This window comes from Trifolium pratense, linkage group LG5, assembly GCF_020283565.1.
Source record: "Trifolium pratense cultivar HEN17-A07 linkage group LG5, ARS_RC_1.1, whole genome shotgun sequence".
Taxonomy (NCBI): domain Eukaryota; kingdom Viridiplantae; phylum Streptophyta; class Magnoliopsida; order Fabales; family Fabaceae; genus Trifolium; species Trifolium pratense.
Window position 1 is genome coordinate 44,881,439 of NC_060063.1, and position 26,566 is coordinate 44,908,004.

At 34.2% G+C, this 26,566-nt stretch overlaps 2 protein-coding genes and 2 pseudogenes across 2 annotated transcripts; all 4 read left to right on the plus strand.

Moving 5' to 3' along the window:
* Positions 1-764: 764 nt before the first annotated feature.
* Positions 765-7,657, plus strand: LOC123885390 (annotated as a pseudogene).
* A 4,728-nt stretch (positions 7,658-12,385) lies between these two features.
* LOC123885391 (telomere repeat-binding factor 4-like) lies at positions 12,386-17,237 on the plus strand. The gene is made up of 6 exons (XM_045934666.1): positions 12,386-12,760; positions 12,835-12,974; positions 15,062-15,146; positions 15,403-15,486; positions 16,576-16,843; positions 16,944-17,237. Exons 1-6 carry the CDS (start codon positions 12,611-12,613, stop codon positions 16,973-16,975), a joined length of 759 nt encoding a protein of 252 aa, XP_045790622.1. The 5' UTR covers positions 12,386-12,610; the 3' UTR covers positions 16,976-17,237.
* Positions 17,238-18,538: 1,301 nt separating this feature from the next.
* LOC123885392 (eukaryotic initiation factor 4A-8-like) lies at positions 18,539-22,752 on the plus strand. Its single transcript, XM_045934667.1, has 5 exons — positions 18,539-18,660; positions 20,781-20,850; positions 20,954-21,060; positions 21,220-21,650; positions 21,943-22,752. Exons 2-5 carry the CDS (start codon positions 20,783-20,785, stop codon positions 22,576-22,578), a joined length of 1,242 nt encoding a protein of 413 aa, XP_045790623.1. The 5' UTR covers positions 18,539-18,660; positions 20,781-20,782; the 3' UTR covers positions 22,579-22,752.
* Positions 22,753-23,829: 1,077 nt separating this feature from the next.
* On the plus strand, positions 23,830-26,489 carry LOC123885393 (annotated as a pseudogene).
* The last annotated feature ends 77 nt before the right edge of the window (positions 26,490-26,566 follow it).

Here is a 26,566-nt window from a genome sequence, read left to right on the forward strand (position 1 = left end):
CCTTCTATGTCTCACAAGTATCTTGAAAGACATTATCCATATCGCTTGGTTAGAGGTCAAGGCCGACCCAACATAGCTAGAGACTTAAAGCAAGTTCTATTGTGAAGTCTTATAAACAAAAAATTACATAAAGAAATACATAAAATTTAAATGTCTTATTATATTTATAGCCAAAATGAATTTTTATTTTTTTAGATTTTGTCACCTTAGCTACTTCTTGCGCGCCCTACGCGTTTTCATTTTTACCCTTCTCTACTTAAGTAGCGGACGACATTTACAAAAATTGTCAAAAACATTCTCATTTTTAAAATGTCTGCTACCCTTAAGTCTGCTACTCTTAAGTAGCAGACGTTATGGAAAAAAAAATTGGTAGGGTGTCTTTGGGGGTATCCACTACTTAAGTAGCAGACGAGGATATTTTGATAAATTTGTAGGGAGCGCGAGAAAATGGATAGAGTAGTAAAAGAAATTCTGATTTTTAGTCATTCTTCTAACCCAAAATTTTAGGGCATAAAGCCCTTGCTTGGGTCACTTAGCTCTTAGGTCAACCTGTCAAAGGTCGATTCTAAATTTTGCGTATGGAGAAAATTTTATCGGGAGAGGAGAATCAAACCCTTTATGTCCCACAAATTTTTATTCAACGGAGATTAAATATTGTTAAACGTTCGGACTTAAATGAAAAAATAAAAAATAAAAACTATTTGTTGGCCTATAAATACCCACTAAGTTTGTTTGGCTTTCTCACAAGCTTCCTATCCATTTTAACAATTGTGTAGCAAAAATGTCCTTTATATTTGGGAATGATAAAATCAAAGGCACATTGGTGCTTATGCAAAAGAATGTTTTGGATATAAACAGCTTAACTGATCCTGAGAAGATTATTGATGGAGCCTTGGACGGGTTTACATCGATATTTGACACTCTTACTTCCTTCTTGGGTGGATCCATTTCTCTCCAGTTAATTAGTGCTACTAAAGCTGGATGTAAGTTTTTTTTTTTAGTGGATTTACATTCTCTCTTTTTCTTACAACAGATTCTCTTATGTTGAAATTTAACATGAAGGATCCTCTCCATTTCCAATTATTTCCATTTCCTCCATTATTATATTGTTTTGGGAATATAAATGCAAAAATGTGACATCAAGTGGGTTCAAATGTCATTTATACACCCCAAAATATTTAAAAATTTTGGTAATGGAAGAAATGGAAAACATAAGAAATGGAGAGGATCTCAACTCATGTTCAACGTATCAAAAAATTTGTTGGATCCTACAAGGATACAACTCAAAAAATTTGAGTATAGTAAATTTCATGGTTAGGTCTTCAATATAACTTTCTCATGTTGAATCCCAACATGAGATCACATATTCTAATTATCTTTTCAGCTTTGGTTGATTTGATTTAACTACAAATGGTTTTCTTCTTTAAGAAAAATTCATATATTTCACTATATTATGTTAAAAACCGGTTTCCAGACTTTCTAAAAAACAGAAAACGAATTTTTCAAAAATGGCAACGAAACAAATGATTGGCTGAGTCGCGTACTAGGTCGCTTTCTTTAAGACGTTTCGCAGAACTACTCGAAAAGTGCACTGTAGTATATCAACCGCGAAGTCCCCAGGATAAAACAGCCGTTTTCAATTAAATACCGATGAACTACTGCACTGTAGTATCGGCCAGAAATACACCAATAATTGATATGCAAATATCAATTCTACGACAACAACCGTTCGATATTGAAACAACAAAAGTAATTTGCGAAGAAGAGAAATAGAGAGAAGGAAAAGCAGTTTCTCAGAATGTAGAGAAAAAGAAATTGATTTTTAAAACTGAAGAATGAAGCAGGATTTATAGGCAAGTAGGGAGCTGGAATCAGAGGAAATCGTGGAGCTGAAATTGCCCAGTCAAAAATGAAACGTGGGCAAAAGAATAGGGCCACGTAATTTGACCGTTAACAGATGTACATCTATTTCAGACTTGGTCTAAAGCACATTTAAAATGTGTGAATTAAGGGGACACGCGTAAAGAAAATTTAATTCAAAATTTTCTTTTTCTTAGCATTAAAAAATTAATATATCACCCAAGCCCAAGCCCGGCCCGAATCGAGCCGGACGGCGGCGGCGCGCGCGTGTGATATTCGATATTGGGTGCAGTCTCCCTTTCTTACAAAAGTAGGTACCCCAAGGGCACACCCTTAGTTGCCACTTTGTGGTATATAAACACTACCAAGAAGTGTGATCTTAGCAATGTGAGACTTAAAAAGTCTTTTTTGCAATTCACACTATACATGGTTCTAACACTATGTGTTTACTTCAATATCAAGTTTCCTCCAATTCTCATCATGTTCCAACATATTATATATAGGTTAAATAAATGTTTTTATCAATATAAAAAAAAATCCATATAACTATCTCAAATTTTATTTTTTAGGTTCCTATAAAATATTTCATTAACTTTTAATCCCTCAATTATTTTCGGTCATGATTTTTTATTACTGCTCTTAAAATCAACTCATATGTAACCTTTAAAATTTTGAATTATTTTTTGCAGTCACATTTAATTAGTACGTTAGAAAATGTTCTCGCAAAAGATTAAATATTTTTATCTCTTGTTAAAAAATTCTAATTTTTTCTGCAAGAGATTTTTATAATATTATAAGCATAAATACAAAAAATCGTTTAAAAATGTGAAGAGTACCATGAGTTGACTTAGAAGCAGGATTCAAAAGTTGTGAAAAATTTTATAGGGAACATGCTCCCTTTATCAGTAATTCTTGACTAATGACTAACTAAAATTACTGCAAATTGTTCACCCATAAAATCAAATTACTATAAATTGGTTCATAAGAAAATTATGCTTTAGTAACTTGAAATTGTATGCATCAAATATTTATTTAATTTGTAGTAATTGGGCAAGGGAAACTTGGTAAAGAAGCTTATTTGAAAGAGGCAATTAACAATTTGCCAACATTGGGAGACAAACAAACTGCCTTCAGCATTGAATTTGAATATGATAGCAACTTTGGAATTCCTGGAGCATTCAAAATTAAGAACTTTATGTCAACTGAGTTCTTACTTGTGAGCTTGACTCTTGATGATATCCCAAACATTGGAACCATTCACTTTGTTTGCAACTCCTGGATTTACAATGCACAAAACTACCAAACTGATCGTATTTTCTTCTCCAACAATGTAAGACCAATCTATCCATCAAATAGTATTGAAATTTAATATATTTTTTAATTTATTATTGAAAAAAAATTCATATTTTATATGATAGAATAAAAGTCAAAATATCCCTATGAGTTTAACTTAGTTGGTATGGATATCATATTATATATACACAAACCCCGAACATTCCACTTATTCACATTTAAAGTAAAATTTCTAGCCATTACACTACTTGACAAAAAAAAAAAAAGTTAAAGTCACTCATCTCTTTTCAAATTTGTTTGAGTGATATATATATATATACATCATTTTTTACACTCATTTAATTGATTAATTGGGTGACACTCACCACCCTTAAATTATTACTCAAAACTTGACATCATTGATTAAATATAAATGTAGACATACCTTTCAAATGACACACCAGCTCCATTAGTCTACTATAGACAAGAAGAACTGAAGACTTTAAGAGGAGATGGAATAGGAGAGCGTAAAGAATGGAACAGAGTCTATGATGATGATGTTTACAATGATTTGGGTGATCCCGATAAAGGTCAAAGTTATGCTCGTCCAATTTTGGGAGGATCTAGCGGTCATCCTTATCCTCGTAGGGGAAGAACAGGCAGAAAACCAACAACAACAGGTTAGAATATGTGCTTATATTCTTATCTAGCTTTTTTTAAATCACACCATTTCTATAAAAAAAATTGTCCGCATTTTGAATATTCTCTACGTCCCAAAATGAATGACTTAAAATTGAAGAATAATTTCATGACAATAAAAAATATTTTATTGTTGCTTATATTTTTTATTGAATTATCTCAACAGATCCTAATACAGAGAGTAGAAGCAATAGTGTGTATATTCCAAGAGATGAGGCTTTTGGCCACTTGAAATCTTCAGACTTTCTTGTTTATGGACTTAAATCTGTATCCCAAGATGTAATTCCATTGATAAAATCTGTATTTGACAGAAACTTCACACCAAATGAATTTGATAGCTTTGATGATGTGCTTGATCTGTATGAAGGAGGAATTAAGCTGCCTACAGATATACTTAGCCAAATTAGTCCTTTACCTGTGTTATCAGAAATCTTCCGAACTGATGGTGAACAATTCCTCAAGTTTCCAACACCTAAAGTAATTCAAGGTATATTAATTCTATTAATATTATCGGTTATTAGATTAATCTAACGATTGAGATTTGGTAAAGATAGATGGAGGGCCGAAGAAGATTCAATTTTTTTAAAATGATACGACCTTCTGTGTAAAATTTTATAATTTTAATTTTTTAATGAAGAACTTATATATGCGCTAATCATTATTATACTAATCTTTTGAGTAGTGAGCAAGTCTGCGTGGATGACTGATGAAGAGTTTGGAAGAGAGATTATTGCTGGTGTAAATCCTGGTTTAATTCGCAGCCTGCAAGTAAGCTTAAGATGTTCATTAATGTTTAACAATAATTATAAAAAGGGTCTTGCTAAACAGTGCCTCCGGGGCACTCTTTAAGAATTCTATTTAAAGAAATAATTTACTCAAAAAGTGGAATATTTCAATTTTCGAGGCGTTGACTTCACACATTTCCATAAAATTTTAACAAAAACTTACTATTTAAGATGCTTAAATAGTGCCCCGGGGGCACTGTTTAGCATTTTCCTTATAAAAATATATACATAGCTCACTATAACAAAACTGCTTGGAGCGTCAGCCACAGGCAAACACTACATAGCGTCGGTTTAGCGTCTATGTTGAGGCTGACACTTAAATGCCCAAAGCTAGACATTTACGTCCAGGAGACGCTATATAGCGCCTGTCTCGGGTGACACTAATCCGAAGCTATACACATATCTATAAAGCAGACGCTAATAGCTTTAGTTTGTTGGTGACGCTTTCATTTTCTTCGATGCCACTTTATAGAGTCCGCTTGGCAGAAAATTGATTAAAACTATGAAGTTTTATAATTTATAGGATAGAAAATTGATTATAGTTTTAGTTAATAATTAATAAATTAAGATAATTATAGGAACTGAAAAATTATTTAACTATGAGAAATATGGATTGGACTCAACCTTAAAAAATCGACTTGTAAAGTGGAGATTATCTTCTAACTCATATTCATACTATTTCATATCCGATGTTAGACTTTTTAATATGACTTTAACAACATTTATACACTTAAGTTTCCCTGATTGTTTAACATAGTTCCTTTCATGATTTTCCAAAATAATTACAGGAGTTTCCTCCAAAAAGTAAGCTTGATAGTGCAGTCTATGGTGATCATACTAGCACAATAACCAAAGAGCACATACAGCTTAACTTAGAGGGTCTCACTGTTGATGAGGTAAAGATAAATAGTGTCTCATATGTTGTGAATTCCATTGTTTTTGTTTCTTAAATTTATAGCCAAATTCAACTTTTTTGTTTCTTAAATTTATAGCCAAATTCAACATACTTTGTGGTATGGTTCCAATGAGAATAAAATTGACCAAGTTATTTATTTTTATATTTTTGAGCAGGCTATACAAAACAAGACATTGTTCTTGCTAGAACACCATGACACAATAATTCCATATCTAAGGCTAATAAACTCAACTTCCACAAAGGCCTATGCTTCAAGAACGATTCTTTTCTTGAAAAATGATGGAACTTTAAAGCCTTTGGCCATTGAGCTAAGCCTTCCACATCCTGAAGGAGATCAATTTGGTGTAACTAGTAATGTCTACTTGCCTGCAATTGAAGGTGTTGAAAGTACTATTTGGCTACTTGCCAAGGCTTATGTTATAGTAAATGACTCATGCTATCATCAACTTGTCAGCCATTGGTATATAAATTATTTATAATGTTCAACCAAACAAACACTATAAAAAAGAAGCTTAAACAAAAAGAGAAGGGGGATATATGTACCCAAAAAAAAAAGAGAAGGGGGATACAGGTCAAAACTTTCACATTTCTTACTTGAGAAGATTTAAAAAAATAATAGAAGTAATAAAATTAGTGACAAAAGAGCGACGGAGAAAATGAAATCCCTCTCTAATTTCGTCGTTACAAAATTTTGTGACAGAATTAGAGAGAATTCTATGTTTTCCGCTCTAAATTTCAGTCACTAATATATTTATTTTTTATTAGTGAAATGTAATTTCATGTAGTTGTTGATTATGAATAACTTTTCATGGATTACATGTTAAATACTCATGCAGTTGTTGAACCATTTGTCATAGCAACAAATAGACAACTTAGTGTGCTTCATCCTATTTATAAACTATTATATCCTCATTATCGTGATACCATGAATATAAATGCACTTGCTAGATCATCCTTAGTCAATGCAAATGGTATTATTGAAAAGACATTCTTGTGGGGAGGATATGCTATGGAGATATCTTCAAAAGTTTATAAGGATTGGATTTTTACAGACCAAGCCCTGCCTGCTGATCTTATCAAAAGGTAATTCTTGCGAGACTATTTAGCGACTATGTAGTGACTGAATTATTTTAGTCGAATAGCGCTGATTTAGTGACAAACTTTCTAATTGGTCGCTAAATAAGTTTGTGACTGATTTAGAGACTGATTTGTGATATGTCACTAAATTATTAGTCGCTAATATTAGTGACCAATTTGATATTAACCTTATCGGTTATTGTACATTTGTACTCTTGTTTATTCAGAGGAATAGCAGTAGAGAATTCAACTTCCCCTCACGGTCTTCGTCTAGTGATAGAGGATTACCCTTATGCTGTTGACGGACTAGACATTTGGGACGCTATTAAGACATGGGTACACGACTATGTTTCGATATACTTCGTATCAGATGACAAAATTCAGCAAGACTCTGAACTCCAATCTTGGTGGAAAGAAGTCGTAAAAGTGGGTCATGGTGACAAGAACAATTACACCAAAGTATGATGAGCTAGCCACCAATCCTCAAAAGGCTTACTTGAGAACAATTACACCAAAGTTTCAAACTCTCATTGATCTTTCAGTCATAGAAATATTGTCAAGACATGCTTCAGATGAGTACTACCTTGGACAAAGAGACAGTGCTGAGTATTGGACTTCTGATACAAATGCCTTAGCAGCCTTCAAGAAGTTTGGAAAAACACTAGCTGAAATTGAGGGACAACTCATAATAAGGAACAATAATGAGTCATTGAGAAACAGAGTTGGGCCAGTTACTATGCCTTATACCCTTCTTTATCCTTCAAGTGAAGAGGGGCTAACTTTTAGAGGGATTCCCAATAGTATCTCTATCTAAAAGGGTGTTGTTGGATTGTGAAGAATAAAGTGTGGTTGTGGTTTTAAATAAATTGTGTGATAGGGAATTTCAATTATGTATAATTATGTTGTGGTTTTGATTGCTTGCTTGATAATATGACAATAATGTAAGCAATTATGCATTTGTATATAGTGTTGTATTTACAATATGTAAAGTGGATCCCTTAAACAATTTGTAATATTTTACTTCATGTCAGATTATTGGTTTATAAGAATAAATTATGGATTTAAGTTTGTACCTAGTGGTTTTAGAAACTTTTGATAATTGAAGTAAAAAATCTGAACTTTTGGTGATAACAAGTTAACACTTCTTGCTTTCAAAAAAAAAAGGTTAAGAATTCCTCAACACAATTTTTAAGATTTTGTTTGCGAGTTGATTTTTGATGAGGAAGTAAAGGGAGCTAGGGCTTATTTTTCTTTTCTAAATTAAGAATATTATAATTTTTTTTTAAAAAAAATTATTGATAAGCACAACACCTAAATACAAGGAGTGTTTAGTGAGGTAAAGAAACTATTTACAAGAAAATAGCAACAAACAAAACAAGGAAAGACACAATAGTTTCAACAAGAGCAGGCAGGCCCCCCTCTACCACAATGGGTCGGCCCAGTTTCAACAACAAGAGACCCCACATCAATTTGAACCATCACACCCCCCGTTTCTATTGGAATAACATCCTCATTTCTTGTCCCCTTCGCAGGATCTGAGAGTGACCCCACAATTACATTTCTCAATATCGTTTTTGGTCCAGCTGACTCTACAAACCTAGGACATGATGTGTCCCCATCACAGTTGACATTTTCATCCACCAACTTACCAGAGTTTCCCAAAAGATTAGGGCTATCTTCTGACACTTCTTCCTTGTTACTCATCTCTTTTCCCGAACTTTCGTCACCATCACCAACTTTCCTCCGACGCCTCTCAATATCCAGCAAAATCTGACAGCTATCTGAAACGTCAGCATCACTGCCCAATTCCGAAATGCCATCCACCATGGCTACCACTGAAGCTCCGCCATGAGAAGAAGCCCTAGATGAAACATCATCTTCTCTACCACAACTCCTTATACTCACCCCACTCCCTTCCGACCAACTTCTAAGCTCTTCTATGACACGGATCGCGAACCTTTGCCTAAGCACCTTCACCACCATGGAGGAGTCGATCATCAGTCTTTCAAAATCTTTATCCTAGCAGCATCACATCTTTCCATATGCTTTGTTTGTATATTGTTGTGAATTCGTCTTAAAATCACACCAATAAAAGAACTTGATGTGTGGAGCAATAGAACGACAACCAATAATTAAGTGGAATAAGCAATAATAATAACCGATAAACAAGATAAAGGAGAAGAAAGAACACAATATTTGTTTACCCAGTTCGGTCCAATAATGACCTAGTCTGAGGGAGAGAGCAGCCCCTCCGTTCCACTATATCAATGAGTAACTTTACAAAGAAATTCCCAATTGAGTTAAAAGAATTAATACTAATTCTACCCAAATCCTGAATCTCTTCCCGTGGCCAAGAGACTCAATTTGATAAGTGTTTCCCAAGGTGTAATCAATCCCCTTTGCCCAACCCTAGAGTTATACCAAGAGACAACCCCTCTTATTTCTCTCTAAAACTCTAGCCTTGTGTCGGCGACAAATCCTAATTGAAAACCCTACATTGTTGCTCCGTTTCTCTCTCAATGTTTCTATGAATAAAGTGATCCCTATTTATAGAAAAATATATGCCAAAAAACTAGTAACAAATCTATTTTAAAATAAAACAAATCAAAGTCAGAATACCCTCCAAGAAAAGATTTTTCCCAAAAAAACAGCAAAACAACACATTCTGTCAAAACGCGCTGCGCCTGGGCGTGAGCTCCCACGCCTGGGCGTGAGAAGGCAGAATTGATCCCAGTTCTGCACGTCTGGGCGTCAGCTCCCACGCCTGGGCGTGAGCAGTCAGAATCTCCCAAAAACATGATTTTCTGACTTCTTGTTACCGAGATTTCAAGGCATATCCAACATATATCAACATCAATGAATCTACCAAACTTGAAAGCTATGGCTCTAAAGAGATCAAATCCCCACGCATGTAACGGGACACCGTAACACCGGATCCAAGTAACCCTTTGATTTAAAACCAAAGAGGGAGACCACGAAACAATCTTTTCGAACAGAGAGAACCACCACCCCACCGACTTCATGACCTCTTTCACCTCACCCACCCTATAACTCCATACCAAGATCTTCCTATAACCAAGAGTGCAAATTTTGAAACTTTGGAAACCATTCAACCAAAACTGATTTTGAATGGTACTTGCTTCCTTGTCATCAATTAGATAACCAACATATGCACCACCTAACTTGGCCACCACCTCATCTTCCACCTCCCATACAACCACTGGCTTGAGTTGAGAATCTTCTAGCGTTACTTCATCCCTCCTATCGACCTTCAGACCCTCCTCAATCACAGTACTTTTGAATGACCTGTCCATCTTGGCATGGTTCTGCTCCCTCATCCTCTCCGAGCGGTGAGCCTCCTTATCTAGCGGTGGCTGTGTATTTTTACGAAACTTTGAGAGATTAACTCTCAATTGAAACGTACCCACCCAGATATCCGAGATTCTCCGTAGCATCTCCGAAGTGTCATGAACCTCTCTGAACTTGTCAAACCCGAAACAGCGGCCTTGTTTATCCACCTTATTGGAGATATACACTTCCCCCACCCTTGCAAATCTAGCAAAACGAGACCACAGATCAGCTGCCTTGATATCATCAGGGAAGTTAGTGAAGAAAAAAGATGTTGTTTCCTGGTTCAACCGATGGACAAAACCACTTGGACGTGACCTGCTTCCTTAACCACCTTTTCCTTTCCCCACACCCTCTCTCTACTTTCTCTCTCATACTTAGACCTGTTCATTTTGAGTTTTGACAACTCTATCATGATTTTGGAGTCTCAAAATTTTGAGGTTCTATAACTTGCGGTCTATAAAAATAATTATATATCATCAATGTTTGTAAAATATTATATGTACATCAATATATTATTGGTAGACTATGTACAAGGTTTATCATTTAATCATTTATTATGATATGTTTCTTTTTTTTGTTATTTACAATTTAAATAGAGGATGATTCATTTTAAATTTTTATTTTTTTATTAGAGGCTCATTTTTAATATTCAAAACCTCAAAATAGTCACGGTCGGCTCTACTATATAATTATTATTTAGGTCTTTCAAAGACTAAATTGTCTGGAATGATTGATTCTGTTTGGAGACTCTTTCATAACAAGTTGCCTACTGATGAAAACATGTGTTCTAGAGGTTGTGCTATTGTTTTCAAATGTAATCCTTGTGGTGCTAGTCTAGAATCTTCCTTGCATCTCTTTTGCTTGTGTCATTTTGCCACTTAGATTTGGAGTTGGTTGCGGCATATAGCATTGGAATACATGTTGATACTGGCTCTCTGCAGCATATCCTCACCTCTTAGGATAAGTCTTGGTTTGGTCAGTGCAAACTTGTCATCCAGAGTGCCATTATAAATATTTTTAACACTATTTGATTTTTCCGGAATAGTTGAAAGTTTAAGGATAAAAAAATAGATTGGAGAACTGCTATCAATTCTATTATTTCTAATGTTTCTCTTATTGGAAATTATACTACAATTTATGTTGCTCATAACATGACAAAACTAAATAGTGAAAACTCTTAAAGTTTGTCATGTGATGATTCATCCTTCTAAAATCAAATAGATCTTGTGACATCCTCCTGTAATATCTTAGACTAAATATAACTCAGATGGATGTGTTCGTGGAAGTCTTAGCAATGCATGATTGTGTGTTCATAGACTATCTAGCTAATGTTTTAGGTTGTTATGCTTCTAATATTTGTGTTTCTTTTGTTCTCCATGCTGAATTGATGGGAGCTATTTTGACCATTGAAATTGCTTTTGATAAGGATTGACATCATCTTTGGCTCAAAACTAATTTTCAACTTGTTACCCTGGCTTTCATGAAATCCCACATTATATCTTAGACTCTTCATAATAGATAGAGGAATTGCATTCACGTTTTTTTTTTTCCAAATGCATTTTAAAGTCACTCCCATTTTTAGAGAAGGAAATTGTTGTGCTAATAAAATGATCAACAATGATTTATCTACAAACAACTTCTGTTGGTGGAGAATTTTGCTTAACTCTATTTGAAATGTTTTCAATCATGGTGTCGGTAGGATAGATTTGCCTTTATATAGGTTTTGTTGATTTTGTTGTTTATGTTTGAATCATTGTTTAATCTTTATACTATTTTTTCTTTCACCACGGTTTTATCTCATTGAATTTTTGTTGATAAATTTTTTAATGATACATAGTGTTTCTTACACCTTGAGTTTCGATTTAGTCATCAAGATTCTTTTTTTTGTTTACAATGAGCTGAGAATCGAACCCAGGACCTATAACATACTACCCAAACCCCTCACCACTAGACCAAACCTAGTGGCTTTAGTCATCAAGATTATTCAAGATTCTTTTGTATTGTTCTAATTTTATTTTTATTTAAGATTTAAGATATTTCATTTTCATTAGAGTATTTCTTAGGTTACATCTCTAAGATGTCAATCTTGTTGAGATATTTTAGTTGACACGTTTGTAATATTTTGGCATTTAAAAAAATAATAAATTCTATAAAAAAAAATTAAATAATAAATAGTACTTTATCCGATCTATATTTATTCAAAAATTAATTAATTTAGTTTATATTATTGATAAAATAAATCAGTTATTTTTGTCCCAAATATAAATAAAAAAAATTAGGTTCATTGAATCATTTATATATTTGGTCTAGACTAAATACATAAATAATTCATTTTTTTTTATCACTACATACATAAATGATTCATTGAACCTACAAAATAATTTTTCCTATATGAAATCAGAGAGAATAAAATATAACAAAAAAGAAAAATTAGAAAAGAAAATCCCAGAAGAAGTAAACGAGATCTCACCATTTCCTAATCACCCCTCTCAATCATCTTGGCGCCACACTTCTCATTGCCACATGTCCAGGTGTCAAATGACTGTAACCCCAAAATACATTCTTTGAGTACCAGCGCTTTTGATTTTCTATGAACAAACGGAGCCAGAAGCTGAAATTACAATAAGCGCTTATTGCTTGTTGAATTTGAATGGGGAATCAAAAGCTTAAATGGACATCGGAAGAAGAAGACGCACTTGTTGCAGGAATCAAAAAACACGGTGCTGGAAAATGGAGGGCCATTCTTCTTGATCCTCAGTTTGCTCCTTTACTCACTTCTCGTTCCAACATCGACCTCAAGGTTTCTTCTTTCTTCGTTTTTTTGCTTCTTTTTGTTTTCAATTTTTATTTATAATTTTCTTTTTTCTTCTTTAGGATAAATGGCGAAATATGAATGTTTATGTGACTTCTGAAGGTGTTAGGACTCCCAAGCCCAAAGTTGCTGCTACTACTTCTTCTGATATTGTTATCAATGATTCTTGTCAAAATGAACAAGATGTTAATACCCCTCTAAGGTATCTTATTGTTAATCTATATATATATATATATTCATTCCCATTAATCAAATTATTCATGTTATGTAACATAAAAACAAAGATACTCGTTCAAATAGTCCGTTTGATTTGCAAATGATAAGGATTGGACATGACATTATTTTCGGTGTCCTCATATATAGGGTGTAATTCCTATTTTACCGGTTTTTGTTGGTTGAGCAGAGACCTGTTTATTAATATATTTGCTGTTAAATAAAAAAATACAAGACAAGTTTTTAAGGTGAACTTATTGTTTGTAGGTGTTTGGTGGACAAAAAGGTTATTTTAGTATTTTAGACAACTTGTAATTGGGACAAGAAATTGTCCTGTAGTTTAGTGAGAGATGAGAATTTTAGTTTTTGTCCAGTCTCTTGCCCTCTAATTATCCAGTCGCATGAATAGTTTTAAAATAAAGCACAATACAATTGAAGTTGTCTTGTTCAGTCCCTTATTTTTAGCGGATCAAACACACACAAATAGCCTTTTTGTATGAATTGTTGGGTCTTATATATGGCTTGAAAATGTATTTGTAAAAGTGGGGACATTTCTCTCCCTACAAGCTAATTTTGTAGGGATGAATTAGGTTTTGATCAAATTTTAAGATGGTATCCGAGTCTATTTAAGAATTGTTGGGTCACCTGTTATTGAGTTACTCGGGTGATGTTCCCTCATGATAGTGAGAAGGCTGTGTGGAGAGTTTGTCCTGTATATATTATGACTCTAGTTTTACGGTAGAAGGAGTCCCATTAATATCGTAGAAAAGGCTTAAAAAGAAGCAATTACAGCATCGTGAACGTGAGAAGGCTGTGTGGAGAGTTTGACCTGTATATATTATGACTCTAGTTTTACGGTAGAAGGAGTCCCATTAATATCGTAGAAAAGGCTAAAAAGAAGCAATTACAGCATCGTGAACGTGAGAAGGCTGTGTGGAGAGTTTGTCCTGTATATATTATGACTCTAGTTTTACGGTAGAAGGAGTCCCATTAATATCGTAGAAAAGGCTAAAAAGAAGCAATTACAGCATCGGTTTTGTACTGGGTTTGTCAACGGTTAAATTCTGATGTGAGATATATAGTATTAGTAGTGACTAGTGATGAAACAAGACTGACTTCTGACAACCCGCAAAGGGTTGTGAAGTTGGACCAGGTACGAAGAATGAATCTATATCTGTGTACGGTACGGAAGTTGCTGGCCGGCAGCCGCTCAACTGTTCGAGGTTCTTTACATTCATTATTGTCTCCCTTATGAAACTTTTTTTTTTAATCCGTAGGAATCGTTTGTTCTCTTATAAGATGACAGTTGCTTATTGATCCCATTTCACCAAATTGAATTTTTAGTTCTTATACATGAAAATCAGTCTGGTATTTAAGGGGGCGAAAGGTTTTTAAATTGATCCTGTAGGTGTACATGTAATGACAGAGTGAATTGCAAAGGATTTTATGTATCTTCATGTGTTTCAATGTACTCCAACTCTAGTTGGTCCTATGGCTAAAGGAAATTAGTTCTTAAAATTGCTCAAACATAGTTCTAAACAGACAAACCATTTATTGTATATTGGGACCAGGTTGAGATTTTGTTTTTTAATAGAGAACAGATTGAGCATAAGTGTCACTTACAGGGGCCAAAAGCTTGATTAGGTTCAGTGTGTGTAATGCAATATATATTCATAAAATGCATTTTTTACTTATGAATATTTTCTATTTTGTCATTTTTGTGCATTGATTTAAAAGGCCCTAGCCCATGTGTCTCAGGGCTGAGTGGGGCGAGGTGGGTTGATTCGAAAGGTCTAATTACTGGCTATCATAATCATAGGACGATTTGATGGAGAAATACATTATCCACTCATCGTTATTTTGTGATGTAATAAAGCATGATGTTGCCAAACTATTTTTACTCGGGTATAGTTTACACTGAACAACATTTATAGCTGACTAGTAGTGAATATCAATGGTTCTTTTGCTGTTGATTTGATGAAGCATTTTAACACAACATTCCATTTGTTCACTCAATTAATATATCATGTTATGTGGGGGTTATTGACTTATTACTACTTTTGTTCTTTTTATCAGGTACAATGCCATGGTTTTTGAAGCTCTATCTACATTAAAAGATACTAATGGGTCCGATCTAAACGCCATTGCTAGTTTCATTGAGGTTAGTTGAAGTTATTTCTTAATCTTAATGTTTCCATATATTTGACAATACACATACTATACCATTTTTGAGTTAGATTGAAATACCCTGTTTTTGAGATTATGCAATTAAGATTTTACGCATCAATGCCTAGACTGGAAATGCATATAAGTTGCTTTGATGTAAGATGGAAAATTAGTTTATACTATTGATTATTCTCCATGGTTTTTTCATTTTAGAGTTTTAGAAGTAATCATAACTACATATAATACTGCAGCAAAAGCATCAGGTTCCTCAAAATTTCAGAAGGACACTGAGTTCGAGGATAAGAACCCTTGTGAATCAAGAGAAGCTTGAAAAGGTAAAGTAATCATATGCTTATGTGATATTGTATGTCATAGACTTAGGGCCCGTTTGGCCTAGCTTTTTTTCCTCTTCTTTTTACTTAAAAGTAAGAAGCTAGGCCAAACAACAATTTCTAAAAGCTATAGTAAAAAAAAACAGTTTCTAAATTTTAGGAAAAATTATAATATATTATCAAATATATCTTTTAACCCTATTATAATAAAAAAAACAACTTTTAAAATTTGTGTATAAAAAAAATTAAGATTTACCAAACAATTTTAACTTTGGTTAAAAAGCTATTTTTTCTAGCTTTATGCTTAAAAGAGCTTCTACACCTAAAAAAAGCTAGGTCAAACGGGCCCTTAATTATTCATATTTAATATTTCGACTTGTTGATATTTTAGTTGGCTTTTATGCACGTCTCTTATATCTATTAGTCAGTGATTGCTGTTTCGTTTCCGAAAAATGAAAGAAAAGCAAACATCAATCTGCCTCCTATGAGCTTGTATTGCTCCAAAAGTCACCCTTGTTCAAACTTATGAGTCTACCATCACTCTTTTCACTACATTTATGTATGTATTCAAGATCACTTGGTTAATTGGGAGACTTATAGTTATAGCTGTGTGGGAGGGTGATTTGGATTTTTTGGCAATCTGCATAGTGCTATCCTAGAACATTGTTTCGGCAATTGGCAGGTGATAAGGTCTAAGCATTGTTTTCCACCAGAATAGACAGGACCTATCAACCCAGAGATATGTGCAACTCACTCGAATCTTTTTGAAATCCATCGTATTCCTTAGACCTTTGCTTTCTCTGAAAGAAGGCAACGGCTCTGCTAATATTGGGTATAGGATATTTCTGTATGTAGAGGATGTCCTTTGCTCTCTTCCGCCATCATCTCTTTCCAATGTTTCTACAAGCAAGACTTCCACCATTGCTATAACTTTCATTGTCAGGACTATAACCCACCTAAAATATGTTCCTTCGTGTGCTTCCATTGGGGCGACCTTCCTACAGAGACTTTGCACTCTTAAACTGAAGTTTCTTGAAGCTTGTTTTTCTTCTGGTTGATGTGATTTTTTCAACTTCTTACCATCTACTGCAGGTACAAAATTGTTACAAGATAAAAAAAGAAACCTCATTGGTGACAAAATCACCTTCATCAAAACAAAAGGCGGTAAAGCCACAACAGCAATCATCAGTCGCTGATGATATGCTGAAGAAAGCAGCTGATACTGCAGCATACATAGTTGCTGAGGCTGAAAACAAATCATATCTGGCAGTTGAGGCATGCAAGGAGACTGAAAGATTCTCACGTTTGGCCGAAGAAAACGATGCAATGTTATTGCTAGCCGAAGAACTTTATAAACAATGTAATGTAGATAAATACTCTTTTCTACCTGTTACTGAATTTTCAAGTAGCATGATTCTCAATGATTAATAACCATTGATCTTTTGGGTTTATTTATGCAGGTTTGCGCGGTGAAACTCTCAAATGGGCTTAAGTTGGTTTATGCAAGGTTGATAAATAGATTCATTTTGATTTTGCAGTATGTAAAAATGTGTTGTCTAGTGAAATGGTGTTTTAACAACTTTCTTTAGGATGTATTTATCAGATTCCTTTTGCATTACTTATTTCTGTAAGTTGCAGGGAAACCCTTGTATGTCTGAACTTTTTTTTCTCTCTCTCAAGATACCAAATCTTGTATGGATTTTGGTCCCAAAGTGGAAGTAATAGAAAATATAAGATTTAATTATGTTTTTCAATGTTGTTATCACCAGAGCGGAGATTTAACTGGTTGAACAATAACGGTTTAACACAACTCAACACGGTTGAACTACCCAGTAATGTAGTATTTTCTTGCTAGAGTCGATTCATCCTGTTTCAAAATCAATTTGGAATCTCATAAAATGTGAGTGATATTTTGTGCGGTAACCCTCCGATTTTTAAGAGAATGAGGTATGGGTCATCCGAAGTTTGGTTGGAAGGTAAGTAGAATTTGACTAAAAATTGTTCCTTTCACAAATCAAATTCAAATTTACTTGAAGGATCCGTCTTTAAAGGGAGGATAATGAAGGAGTTTATTAATCATCTGAGTTTGATTTTTGGCGGAAACAATTTTTAATCATATTTTACTTATTTTAAGCTCGAATTTTGGATTATCGTGGTTCCCTATCCTAAAAAAATCAAAACATGCACTTATTCTATTTTATTTATTTTGCTATCGAAATTTAAATTATCATATTCCCTTTCCTAAAAAAATCAAAACATGCACTTTTTCTCTTTAACACTCTATAAACGTGTGTAGATAAAGTGATAAATGCCATTTGAAATTCACTTGGTAAAGAAATTTCTTTTTTTTTTAAACAAAATAAATTAATTCTATGGTTTTCATGGAAAGGGGGTCTGATAATTTAGAGTTGGGCTACGATGTAGGTAAAGTATGGCCAAAAATAGTTAATCTAACTCGGATTCTCTTGAATGATTCATTTTAGAAGGAACTTATTAATTACTTGAACTCAATATCTTGATTACTAGGTAAAGAAATTCACTCACACAACTATAAAATTTCAATTGAAAGTTTGTATAATATATAATATATATCTTTTATTTAAAATTTTTAAAGAAATCTAAAATAATTTGATATAATATTGAGAATCATTAAAAATAACAGCATTTAATAAAATGTTTAAGTAAGTAATCTTTTGTAAGTCTCGTTAACATATCAACTTATTTTTTATGTGGTGAAAATAATTTACAAATTATCTTGTTTGTATTGGTTTATTTTTTAGCTTATGTAAAATAACTTATACAAATAAATAAATTTTTATGTTAATTCATAAATTCTCACTAACAAAAATTGTATTGTTCATAAACTTTTTTATTTTTCATAATTTACCATGATAAGCCTATAATAATACCTAAAAATTTGCTCTAAGAAATAAGTTTTCATAAATTATTTTAGATAAGGTCAAAAAATAAGTTCGTCCAAACGAGGCATATGAGTGAAAGGGTAAACATGTAAAGTCATAAATTAGTTAATGAGTTTCCTTTTACTACCCTTTTTCGAATATATTAACACTCCCTCTTCCATTTTCATTCCTCTCTCTTTAACTCCACGGTACAGATCCGAGGAGTTTCTTCATTCGCTTCTATATCTATTCCCTCAACTCTTCAACGCTTTACCAGGTTCTACATTTTTCCTTTCTCCTTTTTATATATCGTTAATGAGTTACTATGTATTATGAATCTGTTATATATTGATCTGATTGTTTTTCATGCAAAATTTTCATCTTTTAACCGACCCATCATTTTTTTTTATTTTTTTTTTATGTGGTTCGAATATAATAAAATATTCCAACAGTGGTTTATTCAGTTTTCTGACGAAAATTTGATGTTTTTAGATTTGTTCAGTTATGAGGGTGGTGAACATTTGTTAGATTTTCATGTTGTTTGTTATAACCATGTTACAGTTACGTATCACTGTTTTTTAGCAATGAATAATTTATTGATTTGTAATTTAGATACTTAGCATGGTTTAATATATTGCACTCATGATTAATTAAGCTTCTCTATAGTGAGTTTTAGAGTGAGTAATATCAACCATGGATAAAGAAATCAATTGTTGATATTGTGTTGTATTGTATGAACATGGCATAACCAATCATGGTTGGTTACTATTAGAATTTGGATTGGCCTAATTCAATCCTACAAAACCGTAAGGTGAGGACTACCCCCACGACTAGGACTTTTAACACCTCCCCTCACAACTAGGACTAGACATTTGGAATGTGATTGTGACCACAAGCAGACCGGTAACGGAAACCTTATAGGAGATAGTGTAACAGATCTTGGATAGGCTTTGATACAATGATATTATCTTAGAATTTGAGGTTGAGCCTAACTCAACCTTATGAAGCCAATTTTGTAAGGTTGAATTTGGCCTAGTCCAAAATTCAAGAGTTGAAATATCAAACATGGTTTTAAATTGCGGCCGACATACGTAATTGCGGCTGCAATATTGCAGTGTGATTTTCAATCTTGTGTACGGCCGCATCGTAACCGCATCAGATGATTTCAACCATATTCATTCAAATCTTCTCACCAAAAATTAATATTTATTAATCCCAATTTACGTAAGATGCATTGAATAATCTTACCCTTAATAGTCTCTCAAGTGTGTATTTCAAGCATCTTTCAATAAATATGCACGAAACAAACTTAGACACTTTTATAGCGAGTAAATAGTGTAGTGGCATAGTGGTGCTACTTAGTATTTGTGAAAATTTATAATTATTTCATGCCTCAACAGCCGCAACAAGCGTTGCAACCGCACTGACCACAACTGCAATGCCCGCAACCGCTACCACATCTGCGACCGCAATTTAAAACCATGATATCAACCAGTAATTTACTCACTTTGTTAACTATTCCCTTTAGAGGAACCTAATCCTTGTACTCAATATTTATAAGCTTAGCAGTTAGGATTTGAATAATTACTTGTGTTTTTTTTTTTCCTTCTAGTTTCCCTTTGATTTTGGTACTGTTTCAATGTATATTGGTGGAGTGGGCCAAGTAGGGTATTTTATAATGTATAATTTGTTTTTGTTATGGAAGGTATGTTTGTATCCTTTTTTGCCAATTTTTATGTTTTCTGCTGATATTGAAATAAAACACTAGTTTAGGCCATGAAAACATTTACTAACTTCACTTTCTAAAATTTGTGTTAATTTTACTTGTAAACAAGGAGTCAATGGACCATTGAAGTGAACACCTATGTGCATTTTTTGAAAACAATGAAAATGTCAAAAACATGTTTTCATTACTTTCACAAATCCATCATCTTTAGCTAGCATTTCATCTTCTCTCCATCATAATTGTTCACTTCAAGAGTCTTACATCTTCTTAGCAAGTTAAAATAACACATATTTTAAAAAATGAAAATAAAAACGTTTTCACAAAGTAAACGGGGGGCCTATTTGCATTTCTTTCTGTGTGTATTGCAAGTTTGGCTCTTCTGTTACAATATAAGTTTTGTCCACAATACTGCGTAGTTGTGAATATTTCAAGTGAAGCGCAAAAACAAACCACCTAAAGGAAATGCATCTAAGTTTTGTCCGCAATAACATCTCATCCAAGCTAATCATGTCTCATGTTCCTGTTATACCGTTGCTTCGAGTGTTGTCCTTGAACATTTTTTGGAACTTTCATTCAATATCTGTTTTGGTTTTGCTGGAGTATCTGAATTCATGAGTATGACAGTATGAATTTTCTTTTTATTTTTTTAATATAAGTTTCGGCTTTTGTAGTGATGGCAGGTTTGGCTCCAGAAGGATCACAATTTGACGCTCGTCACTATGACACTAAGATGAATGAACTGTGTGTTCCTGTACTTCATATTCTTCACTATTTCCAATGATTGAATTCATTATTCATGTACCTTTTTTCTGTAATTTGACGTCTTTGTAAATTAAATTCACAGGCTTGCCAGTGATGGGCAAGATTTCATCACCTCATATGATGAAGTCTATGATAGCTTTGATTCTATGGGGCTGCAAGAAAATCTTCTTCGAGGCATATATGCTTACGGTATGTACTGGCAAATTGTTTCCCTTATTTTAAGTGCTTTTTCTTATAAGTTGCGGTGTGGTGGTGCCGGTTTCTCAGTAAGCAAGGTTAACATTTTTGAGTATGCTATGGATTAGACTAGATCTTATATGTTTTGAATTTTGTTATATTGTTCTGAAGGTTTTGAGAGACCTTCTGCAATCCAGCAAAGGGGAATTGTTCCTTTCTGCAAAGGTCTTGATGTCATTCAACAAGCTCAGTCGGGAACCGGAAAGACAGCAACATTCTGCTCCGGAATTTTGCAGCAGCTTGATTATGGATTGGTTCAGTGCCAAGCTTTGGTTTTGGCCCCAACAAGAGAACTCGCTCAACAGATTGAGAAAGTTATGCGAGCTCTTGGTGATTACCTTGGTGTTAAGGTTCATGCTTGTGTTGGCGGGACAAGTGTTCGGGAGGATCAGCGCATTCTCCAAGCTGGTGTTCACACTGTTGTTGGTACTCCAGGACGTGTGTTTGACATGCTGCGGAGACAGTCTCTTCGCTCTGATTGCATAAAGATGTTTGTTTTGGATGAGGCTGATGAAATGCTTTCGCGTGGTTTCAAGGATCAGGTTTGTCAATAATATGCTTGTTTTCGGCCTTTTGATTTTACTAATACCATTGTTTGTAAACACAATGCGTCGTGGCTGTTTGGTGAAGCATGGATTTCCTTTTTTTTTGTTTAAAAAAAATTGTTTCTATGATCCTTTATTTTATTTTATTGTAACAATTTTTTTTCCGTCTCAGTTTTTTTTATCTTTTAAAATGTGCACAAAGTTTAATTTTTTCCTTCGATTTTCCGTTAAAAAAATGCTAACGTTTATGTCCCATCTTACATTATGTTTATTTTGGTTGGTGTTGCAGATCTATGACATCTTTCAGTTACTACCAGGCAAAATTCAGGTTGGAGTATTTTCTGCTACAATGCCACCCGAAGCCCTTGAGATTACTCGGAAGTTCATGAATAAGCCAGTGAGAATTCTGGTGAAGCGTGACGAGCTGACACTTGAAGGTATCAAGCAGTTTTATGTCAATGTCGATAAGGAAGAGTGGAAACTAGAGACATTATGCGACCTCTACGAGACTCTGGCAATCACTCAGAGTGTCATTTTTGTGAATACAAGGCGCAAAGTGGACTGGCTCACTGATAAAATGCGAAGCGCCGATCATACAGTCTCGGCCACTCACGGTGACATGGACCAGAACACTAGGGATATCATCATGCGTGAGTTCCGGTCTGGCTCTTCTCGAGTTCTTATTACCACTGACCTCCTTGCTCGTGGTATAGATGTGCAACAAGTTTCTTTGGTCATAAACTATGATCTCCCTACTCAACCTGAAAACTATCTCCACCGTATTGGTCGTAGTGGACGATTTGGAAGAAAAGGTGTTGCTATAAACTTTGTAACATTGGATGATGCTAGAATGCTGGCTGATATTCAGAAATTCTACAATGTCAGTGTAGAGGAGCTTCCATCAAATGTTGCTGATCTACTCTGATGAATTAATTTTTTGTTCTCTGTTAAGTCATCAGGATTTATTTTTTATCTATCTTTTCTTAAATTTTATATTTTATTCATTAGAGATCAAACATATCTGATCTGATGCTATTTGTATTGGGATTCTATCAAATTTGTTTGATAAATTAGTTAAAAGGGTACTGTTCAAGCTGCATGTGTTTTGTTTTTCTTCTTATCTCCTTTCTATTTCTTTTGTACAATACTACCACTTTGAATTCTAACTATATGATAATTATCCCACCATTATGAATCTTGATTTGAACAAGTAATTCAAAATTTGCTTATGTGGGAGAAATACTTGGGGTGCTTATAAGTTATAATAGATTCATAATGTGTTTTTTAACTTTTAAGTAAGATTTTGAAGATAGTTTCACGTTGATTGTCACTCCACAGATTGTCGAAACTGTTGGCAATCTCTTTAGCCTTCGTAAAAATAACGTAAGTAGGGTCAACTGGATGTTGAAAACCTTCTTCAAATATTGTTTTGTTTCTCCAAGTCCACAAGTGCCAACATGCTACCATAAACGTTGAAGACCAATCTATGCCATGAGCTCCATGGAGATCATCGGTAATATTCTTTAAGATCCACTACTTGCAAGATAAGGAAAAGAAATTACAAATTTGATTGGAAGGAACTAATTTGAGCCATACTTGTGTTGCACTAATGCAATCTCGTATTGTTCAAAAAAAAAAAAAACTAACGCAATCTTGTAGCACGTGGATGATTGTTTCATCTCAAGCTTCACAACTATTGCATAAAGGATAATTCTAATGCATCATCTGCTCCTATGATAGTTAGTAAGGATACGTTCATGTGCATAAAGGTTTGGATTTTGTAAGGTCCCTTCCAAGCCCACAAGGCTTCCCACTCCCCCTCTATAGAATTAACATGACCACGCAACATATTGTAAGCACTCTGAATAGCGAAGTGTCTCTTGTTTGTTCCTCTCCCCTACTTAAAGAAGCGGACGTTATAAAAATGAGAATTTCTAAAAAAATGTCTTCTGCTACTTAAGTAGCGGGATATTTAGGTGAATTCGCAGGGCGCGCGTCAGAATGAGTAGGTGAGAAAAGGAGATCTCATTGCAGAAAGTGTGATACATACACGTGTAACAGTTGGAATTGCACCATTCTGGGCCCAACTTCAAAACTCCGAAAAACAAAATTGGTTAGTTTTGGCACTATAAAATGACACTCACTCTCTTTGTTTCTTCATCATTGCGGCCGCCGAGGCCGTAGTTTGTCTGCTTCCAACAAATTTTTCATCGTCGTTTGTTTGTTTCTTTTCATGTCCTCATCGTCGTCCACTAATCTTTCAGGTTTGTTGTCTTCTTCTTCTTTGTTTCTAAAATTATGTTTCAGTTTTAAGTATACTCTGCCATTGATTCAAGATGATTGAACGGTTCAAATTAGAGTGGCATGCATGCAGTTACTGCAATCATTCTATTATTCATTTCAATTGTGATGATATGTTTGTATATCAATGTTGATGTTGAATAATGAATATCAATGTTTTTTCATTTCATATATTGCTGCAGTTTTTGTATTTTATATACGGGTCATACTGGTGTATGACGGTGAGTATGCCAGAATCACGATAATGATTTTACAGAAGCTACAGAGTTTAGCTTTTGGAAAATCACGGGGATTACCGTGATTTTGACATATCTACTGTGATACCAAACATAGGTTAACTATTGTTCGTGGTTGCTAATTACTAATTAATGAGAATTTATATTGAAAGGAATACTTTTACACTTTAGGTGTAATGTGTTTGATTTGTTCATGGGACTGGACAAACGGCAAAGAGACCGGAGAAAAACTAAAATTTTGCAAATATGCTTTTACTATATTTGTTTCCTTTAAATATATAGTTGTGTTGTGCTTCAACTTCAACACTATTTATTGACTAGAGAACAAAACAAATGCACCTATGCGATTGAAATCCAATGTATTTGTCTGAACTTTGTATTGTTTTGAAAATAAGAACATTGGTTAAAACAATACAAGTTTAAATATGATGTTAGTCTTAACACCATCTAATTGGGCCACATGGTGTAATTACATTGGATTTATAGGAACTGAACTCAAAAAGAAAAACTTACATGGACTAAAATAAACAAAAATATTATATTTAAACCAACAATAGTATGTTACTCTAGCTACAGTTTTCACAAGATCATGTGTGTGATGTTTTTTTATCATGTTCTGAAGGTTTCGGGAAGCCGTCTTCAATCCAGCAAAGGGGAATTGTTCCTTTCTGCAAAGGTTTGGATGTCATTCTACACGCTCCGTCTGGAACAGGGAAGTCAGCAACATTCTGTATTGGAATTTTGCAGAAGCTTGATTATGGATTGGTTCAGTGTCAGGCTTTGGTTTTGGCACCAACGAGTGAGCTAGCTTTACACATTCAGAAGATTATGCAAGATCTTGGTAAATTCCTTGGTGTTAAGGTCCATGCTTGTTTTGGCGGGACAAGTGTTCGCAGGGATCAGCGCATTCTCCAAAATGGTGTTCATACTGTTGTTGGTACTCCGGGCCGTGTGTATGACATGCTGCAGAGGAGGGCTCTTCGGCTTCGCCCAGATTGCATATAGATGTTTGTTTTGGATGAGCTTGATGAAATGCTTTCACATGGTTTCAAGGATAAGGTTTGTCAATATGGTTAATTTCCTTGTTTTGACTTTACTAATTTTATTGTTTTGTTTGTAAACATATCTTGGCAGTTTCAAGCATAGATTTCCTTTTTAGTAACTGAATCTAATGCGACGATGTCTAGCTAAAAGTTTATGTTTCCTATTACATGACATTTTGAAAATTTTTGTTGGTGTTGCAGATCCATGAAATTTTCGAGCTACTGCCCAGCGAAATTCAGGTTGGAGTAATCTCTGCTGCGATGCCACCTGAAGCCCTTAAGATTATTACGAAGTTCATGAAAAAGCCAGTGTTAATTCAGGAAAGGCGTGATGAGCCGGTGAATAAAGTTCAGGAAAAGCGTGATGAGCCGGTGGGAATTCAGGAAAAGTGTGATGAGCCAGTGAGAGTTCAGGAAAAGCGTGGTGAGCCGGTGAGAATTCAAGAAAAGTGTGATGAGCTGGTGAGAGTTCAGAAAAAGCATGACGAGCTGACCCTTGAGGGTATCAAGCAGTTTTATGTCAATGTTGAAAAGGAAGAGTGGAAGCTAGAGACATTAAGCTACTTCTACGAGACTCTATCTACCACTCGGTGTATCGTTTTTGTGAATACCGAGCGCAAAATGGACTGGCTAACTGACAAGATGCGAAGCAAAAATCATACAGTGTCGGCCATCCATGGTGACATGGACCAGAACACTAGGGATATAATTGTGCGTGAGTTCCAGTCTGGCTCTCCTCAAATTCTTATTACCACCGAGCCCTTGGTCCGGTGTATCGATGTGCAGGAAGTGTCTCTGGTTGTAAACTATGAGCTCCCAACTCTACCTGAAAACTATGTCCACCGTATTGGTCGTGGTGGGCGATTTGGAAGAAAAAGTGTTACTATAAACTTTGTGACATTGGATGATGCTAGAATGCTTGCTGATATTCAGAAATTCTACAATGTCAGTATGGAGAAGGTGCCATCAAATGTTGCTGATCTACTTTCATGATTTAAAATTTTATTTTCTGCTAAGTCATAAGGATTTTCCTGTTGGACAAGTATTATCTTTCTATCTTTTGAAATTTTTTATTTATATATTTTACTCATTAGAGAGATCAAACAGATTTTATCTGATGATATTTCATATTTGTATTGGGATTCTATCAAATTTGTTTAAGAAGTTTTTTTTTTTTAATCAGTTTGATTAAGAAGTTAATCAACACTGTTTTATCTTTTTAACTATAAATTTAAAAAGATGATTCAAGAATTCAGTTCAAGCATGTTTGGTGTCTAAATTTATAAAACATGTAATATCTATGTGTCATATCATATACTTCTTTTCTTTTTGC

Coding starts and splice junctions, on each gene's coding strand:
- LOC123885391 (XM_045934666.1), top strand. CDS start 12,611: ATGGGGAATCAAAAGCTTAAATGGACATCGGAAGAAGAAGACGCACTT. Junction 12,761..12,834: donor GTTCCAACATCGACCTCAAG/GTTTCTTCTTTC, acceptor TTTCTTCTTTAG/GATAAATGGCGAAATATGAA. Junction 15,147..15,402: donor CCATTGCTAGTTTCATTGAG/GTTAGTTGAAGT, acceptor ATAATACTGCAG/CAAAAGCATCAGGTTCCTCA.
- LOC123885392 (XM_045934667.1), top strand. CDS start 20,783: ATGGCAGGTTTGGCTCCAGAAGGATCACAATTTGACGCTCGTCACTAT. Junction 20,851..20,953: donor GACACTAAGATGAATGAACT/GTGTGTTCCTGT, acceptor TTAAATTCACAG/GCTTGCCAGTGATGGGCAAG. Junction 21,651..21,942: donor CGCGTGGTTTCAAGGATCAG/GTTTGTCAATAA, acceptor TTGGTGTTGCAG/ATCTATGACATCTTTCAGTT.